The 8,306-nt window shown below is 51.5% G+C and overlaps 1 protein-coding gene across 1 annotated transcript; it reads left to right on the plus strand.

The window, feature by feature from the left end:
• The first annotated feature begins 2,046 nt into the window (after window positions 1-2,046).
• Inafm2 (InaF motif containing 2) lies at window positions 2,047-5,241 on the plus strand. The gene has a single exon (XM_020164367.2). It carries the CDS (start codon window positions 2,549-2,551, stop codon window positions 3,002-3,004), a length of 456 nt encoding a protein of 151 aa, XP_020019956.1. The 5' UTR covers window positions 2,047-2,548; the 3' UTR covers window positions 3,005-5,241.
• The last annotated feature ends 3,065 nt before the right edge of the window (window positions 5,242-8,306 follow it).

Here is an 8,306-nt window from a genome sequence, read left to right on the forward strand (position 1 = left end):
GAGAGGCACCTGGAGAAGCGCATTCATCCTCGGGCCACTAGGGGGCCATTTAAGTGGCCTGTAACAGGAACGCACTAATGGTTTCTTAATGGCTCAGCAACCAGGGAGATCAGGCTCAATTACATCTGAAAGCATTTTGAGTTCCAGGGGTAAAAGACACTATTTAAATGCAGATAATAAATAGGGCTTATTGATGACAGGTTAAAGTATCTGGCACGGTTTACTTTGGAGACTAGGACGAGAGGAATTGGATCAGGGCTCCATATATCCTATTCTTTAGAATTAGAACAGCAGGCTGTTTTCCTACTCCGCTGGAAACAAAAAGAAGTTTAATCTGCACCGAAAATATGCGGAAGGAATATAATATGAAGTGTGTTCCAGAAAAGGGGTCAAAGGGAGCTTTGTACTGTTCTTATGTGGAATCTTTCAGAATAATTCACCTTGGGATAGTTGTATGATCAGTCCTGCCAGGAAGGCCAGAGAGCAGGGAAGAGAAAAGAAAACAACTTTTAGAGACAACTCAAGGATTTTCACTCCACAGACTGCCTTCAAGACCAGCTCTGGCCGACCCGGGAGCAGGGCGAGGAAGGAGTAGATTATTTTTTCCCCATCAGTTCATAGAAGGGAATAAACGCTCCCAACTCCCAATGTCCTTGAAATTTCTCAGAAAGTAAAAAAGGCAAGTTTTTCCTTGAAATAGCATCCAGCTGGCCATCGCTAGTGGCAGAGCCACACCTGAGCCTCCATCAGGACTGACTGAGGGGCTGGGTTAAAGCCTGTGGTTCCAGCAACCCATCAGCACAAAGAGCTCTTGAAGTCTGTCTCAGGAGTGGTAGGGCAGTAGTGGAGGGGATTCCTAAAGATGGGAGAGTCTGGAAGGCAAAGTTTCCTGTAGAAAGAGAGGAAGTGGGAAGAGCAGAGAGGCTCCTACTCCACAGAGTCAGAAACTAGGGCAGGCTCACACTTGCAGAGGCCACAGGAAGGGTTCCCCCACAGACCCTATCAGGACCTGTCCTCCCCCTCCCCCAGGCAATCTGTCTCACCCATTCAGACACCCAGGCGGTCCAAACAGCCAATTCTGGGAACACAGGAAGTAAGATTCAAGGGGGGGGGTGCAGAAATTCTGGAAAGCCTTCTAGAGAGAGAATGAGGAGGAGAAGAGCGAAAGGGGAGGGTACAAGGAGGGGAAGGCACAGGGAAAGTGGTTACTGAAAATCCCAGCATGAAGAAGGGTTGTCAGCACCTCGGGCCCAAAGAGTAAGCACAAAGCCAGTCTTGGCCCCTGGGCAGAAGCCAAAGAGGAGCAACCTCACTTGGGAAGGGGACGACCTCCTAGGCCCTGAGGCAGAAAGAGGATCAAAGAGGGAAAACGCTGGAGAGCACCGATTCAATGCAGCCCTTTGGGTACAAATCAAGGCCAAACCTTGGAGTTGGAAGGCCAGAAAGCGGACCTGGGACCTGTTGTAAACTTTGGGACTAAGTAAGCAAGGGTGTCTGGAGAACAAACTCAGACACTGGCTCTGCCCCAGACTCTCAGGGCAACCTAATTCCGGGCCTCTAAGAGGATGGGACTCCTCTTAGCTCTTCTAGCAGATTTCGGAAGCCCAGCCTGCCTGGTGAGAAAGAGGGCAACCAACTGTGGCGTCAGTACGCTCTCCAGGTTCCTTGACGGCCTAGCCCAGATGTGAGCCAGAGAGGTACGAGGAATGAAACGCGAACCCAGAGAATGAGTATGGTATCACCCCCACTTCGGAGGGGTGGTAAACTGAGGCCTGGGGGCCAAAGCCGGGGCTGCTATTCCACCAGTCACTTCGGAGCCCGGGGCGGAGCCCGGGGCAGAGTTGACAGCTCCACGCTCCCACCGCCCCTCCCCGCCCCCCTTTCATTTCCGCACTCCGCCCTGCACAGCGCCTTTCCCCTTTTAAAGAAGCGCTGGAGGCTCGGGCCCAAGCTGCGCCAACCCGCGCAGGGCCGCGGCGACGTCGCCCCTTTAAGAACCAGCCTCCCCTAACTCTCTCTTAAACTGGGCGTTCCCGCGGGGCTCGCGGCGCCCGACCGCAGCCCGCCTCCCCGCGCGGCACTTCCGCACCCCGGCGTCGCCCTTTTAAGAGGCAGCCCCCAGCAGCGCTTTCCCCCCGCCCCCTGTTGCCAGCGCGCGAGGCGGGGGAGCCGGGCTGGAGCCGAGCGCGCGGTCCGCGCGGCCACTGGAGACCGGGCGGCCGGCGGCCGGGCAGGCGGCGGCGGCGGCAGCAGCGGATGGGGACGCGGAGCCGGGCAGCTGTGGTGGCTGTGGCTGTGGCGGCGGCGGGGAAGCAGCTGACGGGCCGGCGGCGGCGGCGGCGCTGGCGGCGGTGACCGGCCCAGGCCCCGGCAGCGGCTTGCAGCGACGCGGTGCCGGGCTGCGGGCGGGCGGCGTGAGCAGCGGCGGCGGAGCCCGGAGCCGCCGGGAGCCCAGGGCGCTGGGCCGCCCCCTGCCCAGTCCTCGCAGGCCGCCAGGCCCCCTCCAGCCGGGGCCGTGGAGCACCGGGGCAAAGGCCGGGGTCCCCCCATGAAGGAGCGCGACGCGGCCCCGGCCGAGCGGGGCAAGCCGGCCACCTACACCGGGGACAAGAAGGCGAAGATGGCGGCCAAGACCAACAAGAAGTGGGTCCGGCTCGCCACCGTGTTCGCCTACGTGCTCTCCGTGTCGCTGGCCGCCATCGTGCTCGCCGTCTACTACAGCCTCATCTGGCAGCCGGTGGGCGCCGGGACCTCGGGGGGAGCTGCGGGCCCGCCTCCCGGCGGCTCCAACGCCACCGGCCCGTCGGGGACTTCGGGGGCGGCGGGGCCCAACACCACCCGGTCGTCCCGCCGCGAGGCGCCGCGCGATGCGCCCCCGCTGCAGGCGGCGCGGCCCGCGCCCCCCGAATCCCCAGCCGACAGCCCCCTGGCCGGGCCGCTCGAGCGACCTCGGGGGCCGGACGAGGACGAGGAAGACGCGGCGGCGGCGCCCGGGACTCGCTGAACCTCTCCGCTCCGGGGGCGGCCGGGAATCAACCTCCCCAAGCCCGGAGGCTGGACTTTGCAGCAGGACAGACGGGGCGGGGAGTCCGCGGGAGTGACCCCAACGAGAGGGGAACCCCTCACCCCACCTCCCCCACGCCTACAATCGCCAGCTCGCCCCGGGACCTGGGAACCCGCAGCCCGATCTTCAGCCAAGGAACCATGATTCCTATCGCTGGGGACTCGGGGTTTGGTCTTCCCAGGACCGTGCTGCGGCAGGGCCCTGAGCCATAGGGGAATGGGGGAGGGTGGGGAGATCCTAACGCCGAACCCTCTGCACTGCTCGCTCTGGTGTATCCTACATGCAGGGGGTAACTTGGGCTTCCCCCCCCCACAAGACTCAGGGGAAGGAGGGAGCTGTAGTGGCTCTTTTTTAATAAGCTGAAGCTCTCGAAAGGAAGAGGGCACCAAAAGTAGTGGAGCTCAGGTATGTCAACCTAGTTGCAGTGGCCAGACATGCGTTTAATTTATAGATCCCTGTATATAGTTGTTGACATATGCACTAGAAGCTATAATCACATTGAAATCTATGTATCCTCCCACAGACTGGGTAGCTACTGACTGAGGGGGACCAGCAAGGGCTATTTGCTGGCCCCCAAAGTGCACCTAGCCAGAAGGGCACAAACACGGCTTTTTCATCACTTGCTCTTTCCCCTGTTCCCTTTCTATTTCAGAAAGATAGGTTCATGACATTCTTTCACAAGAGTATAATCATTTTTGGACTGTTGACATGACAGTGGAAAACCTTGGGAGAAGCAGAAGTAGTTTAGGGAGGGTGGGGAATGTGTGGATACCCTGGTGTTCCCACCCTAGTGCCCCCACCAAAGTGGCTTCCTGTTGCAGGCAGGAGTGTCTGGATGTGGACCAGGGACCATGGATGAGAAAGAGCAAGGCAGCTGTGCTTCAATCCTGGCCTCCCCTCACACAGTTCCTTTAGGAAGAGCAAGCTTTTGTAAGAGTAGCTGGCAAGTGTTTTATCTTTCTTTTTTTCCTGCTCCTCAAGTTCTTATCTAGTTCCAGATCCTGCCTTATTTTATCTCTCGCTCCTCAACAGCTTGTCCTGTTCATCTTTGCTTTCCCTCTTCCCTGTGTCCGTAACAAGGCACCTATGGAATAGGACAAATCGGTTGTACAAGCAGAGCTTTGATCGTGTCCTCTAGCTTTGAGTTACACTGCAGAATCGGAAGGGCCAGAAGGTGGGCTTCATCTCAGGATTGGGCTTTGGTAGCCAGTTAAGGGACCAGCCATGGGAAAGTTGAATTGGTCTGTCTTTTATCTTTCCTAAAGATTGTGGCCTGCAATTTTATAAAGGAGGTGACAGACATCAAGGGAAATGACATATGTATAGCTCTGGGGCAGCAAGAATTACACTTCCTCAATTTGGATTCCATTTCCTTCTGCCACTTGCTTTTAGGCAATTGAGTGTGGGTAGTGACAAGATATCAAACCCCTTAGTGTTTCCTTTTTGGGAAATGAGGCATTTAAAAAAAAAAAATAGAGAAAACAGAAAACTTATCCACCTGAGTCCTGAAACAGTAACTTTCCAGTTTTCTGGCAGACACTGTAGTTAGTTGTGATCCAAGTTTACAGGAAAACAGTCTTGCTGTAAGCCATGTCCTGATGTGGGCAAGAAAATAGCAACTGAGCTGTCACAGCCTACTGGCAGGCTAGTGACACCCCCATTGTCTCTGGGTTTAGAGGACATTTCTTAGCAGCATGCTAAGACGTCGGTCATTAAGATGCCCATAAGGCCTTTTTTAATTTTTGGTGAGAGACTGGGGGATAAAACATAAAATGCCACTTTATAACTTCAATAATAGTCTGTAATTTATATTTACTGTGTGAATTTTTAGTCCTATATTTTAATAATTTATAAATTGATCTCTTATTCCAAGAATCCTTTGGACTCAAAAGAACATCTGGGAGTCCAGCCCCCTCTCCCCTGCTTTCTGGACTGTTTAAATCCACTTTGGGATGAATCAAAGAGTCTAGCAAGACCACTAGTGGGTCCAGCTGGCCTCCTGACTAAAGCCTTCACTGGAATTGGAACATTCGTACCAGCCCTAGCTGTGAACATGACCAGAGACGTTATTTATAATTCAGCCATTCAAGATATACCTGTACTCAAAAAGTCCTGTCTATTTTTTAAAAGTTTTATTTTTCAGGTGAACAAAAATACATTCTAAGAACTCTGCCTAAGCCTGCGTAAGTGATTTTTTTCTCTTATGACTTTATGGAGAAGCAGTAGCAGTGGTCTGAGATGTGGTAGATGGCGGTGATGAATGGGTCTAAGGAAAAAGCAATTGCTTTGCTGCTGGTGGGTGCAGATGGCTCAGCTGAATAGATTAGTGAAGAGTGACAGGATCCATCTTAGTCAGGACGCCATTGTGGGGTCGGAAGAACAGTGATATGTAGCCCAGCCACCTTTTGCCAACCTTAAAAAGGCTGGAAAAAAACCAAAACCTGCTTTGAGGACTCTCTGCAGCTACCCAGCTAACGGACCAATAAGTGTGAATATGAGGATTTTATGACAGACGTTTAGCAGTCTGAGCGCTGAGGTGAGCGAAGTCCTGCGATGGCATGGCTTTTGGCTTTTACCACCTTTAAACTGCTGGCCTCCACTCAGGAAGTGCTAACCCTGGGAAGGACAAACTTCTGCACCATGGAGCCAAGCTGCTGAGAGGTGTAGGTTGCCTCAAAGGTGAGGGTTTTTTTCTCCTCTCAAAGCAAACAAAAAAGACATGTGGGTGAAAAGCACAAATATAAGGGATTAGTTATGCTACAAAATACATGGTAAGCAATTGAGCTCAGCTCATTATCAGACAATGCTGCCCAGTATAAATCTCGAGGGAGAAGCCAGTGTTGGTGGGGCCCCCTGAGGCCTGCACTTCATCAGAGCTGTTGGGGGGTAGCCACTGTGCTTTTACATCACCGCATAGTCTGCAGGGAGGCATGAAGAAAGTCCGCCCTTCCTTTATTTCCCTCTTCAGCCTACACAATGACTTTCTGTGAGAAGGCTTGGTAAGGCAGAGCATAAGGGGAGTGAAAGAGTTTCCAGGCTCTTTGAGTCAGCCCCTCCTTTCTGCACACGGTGACATGTGGTTCTACAGCTGCACACGGCTTCACACATTGAGCACAGACAGCAGTAGGTACAGCAGGAGCCTGCTGGCTGATTAGAATGGCCTGGCTGGCCGGGGTCAGTGGTTAGAATAGCTTTCTTGGCAAATGTTAGAAAGAAGCTTAAGCCAGAAGGTCCTGTACAAAGAAGGGGTGGGTTCTTTCCTTCCACTCCTTTGCACTGAGACTTCCCAGGGCCATTTCTAGATGTTGGCTTATATTGCAAGTTACTGTATGCCTTTATTCCCTGGCAGTGTGAATTGGAAGGAAGAGAGAATACTCTTTGGAAAGTGACAGTTTAGGAGGTTATGGGGTCGGGGAGCCCTTTGTACTGAACTTGGTTGAAGGTATCTTCTCTTTCCTGCATTGATACAAAGAAGTGTTTCTCTGAAGCTTTAAGCGTAAGAAATACTTCTCTTCATAACAGCTGTAGATTTCGACATGGCTTTGGAAGCTTTTCTATCTACCTTGTTTTTCAGTTTTCACTGGGGAATTCTCAGATAGTGTGTTCTTTAATCAAGTATTTATATCTTGTTTTGAAATGCTGAATGCAGAACATCTACTTGTTCCTACATGTTTCTTTAAGGTCCGAGCTTTAGAGGTATCACAGCTATTTAAAAGGGTAATAATTGTCCTCCCTTTCCTGTCTGCAGGGAATTGCAGGAATTTGCTAGGCAGTAGCAAAAGGGCCTCAGCTCCACTTTTGCTCTCTTGGTCTCCCTCAATGCCTGGCACAGTGTAGTAGGTGCTCAGAGTTTGTTGATCACCTAGATGACCACCATGTTGGTCCTCGTGTCATTGTGGTATCCCTGTCACAATCCACTTGTGTACCTGCGTCCATGGTGAACAATATGGTCACGGGGCCCTGGCAAATCCTAGCCACTGACCTCTCTGGCCTCCTTTCTTTAGTTCCAGTCAATGGATTCAGGGTTGGCCTTACTCTTCTTTCCAGGTGCCAAAAGTCCAAAACTGCATTCCATGCGGTGCTTAAGGGTCGCAACCAGGCCATCTGATCCATTCATTCTCTTCTCTATCCCAGCCTAACATTGACCTATAAAAATAGCTGCTCTGTTGACAGTTTTTTTGGTCACATCTATTTCACTTGCAGACATAGCCTGTGGTTTTCTGCTGCCAGAAAGCCTGTGTTATGCTTTTTGTTCTCTCCAGTAGCAAATTAAACAAACAAACAGTTTGTCTTTGCCACACACCCAGACTCTACCAGGCTTTCCATCCTTGATCAAAAACAGTCTTGGCTCCCAGTGGACTTACCTGGTCAGTAAGCCAGTTTGCCCATGCACCATTCAGCTCTAGAAACACTAGTTAAGCTACTAGGAAGGGACCAGAAAATCAATACACAGTTGTTGGCTTTTGTAGTCATGCTCACCATAGACTTTCCTTGCTAAACTGCCCTGTTTTCTTCATTTCAGTGATCTGGTTTTGCAAGAGCTTATCAGTTATATTGCAATAAGACTCTAACTAAGATCTTAGGAATATTTTCCATAAACCACTACCATTAATTCAAGAAGTATTTGGTGCCTACAGTGTGCCAAATGAACCTCAAAATTTCTGAAACTAATTGTCCCAGAAAAGCAATTGTCTGAATCAACAAGGATTTCCTTTTAAATATATCTTTCTCTGCTTCCTCAAAGCGCAAAGTCTTTTTGTTTTGTTTTGTGTTTTGTTTTTTTGACAGTACTGGGGTTTGAACTCAGGGCTCACTCTTGTTAGGCAGGTGTTCTACCACTTGAGCCACTCCACCATCCCTAAAGCTCACTGTCTTAGTGAAGGTGTCCCCTAATTTGTGTCAGTTCTGGAGACCATCTGTCCCCTCAGCTCCCTGCTGGCAGCCTGGGCAGTGTTGAGTAACGGCAACCAGTTACTTAGCTGTAGGCCACTGAGCATCACTAGGACCTGAGTAGGGATGCAGTGTCTTCTCAGAAAGGGTCCCTGAACCAGAAGAGAGGAAACCTGGAGACTCAACAGTGGCATTGGTTAGGAATTTGACCTCTCTCTCCCTCTCTCTCCTGCCACCCAAATGGGTCTTCATGAGAGCAAATAGAGGTAATAAATGTGAAAGGGCTTGGAGATGTTCAGAATAATATCTGTCCTTTTGGGGAAAAATGATGCAGGGAAAGAAACGTGAAGGA

Source organism: Castor canadensis, chromosome 2, assembly GCF_047511655.1.
Source record: "Castor canadensis chromosome 2, mCasCan1.hap1v2, whole genome shotgun sequence".
NCBI lineage: Eukaryota > Metazoa > Chordata > Mammalia > Rodentia > Castoridae > Castor > Castor canadensis.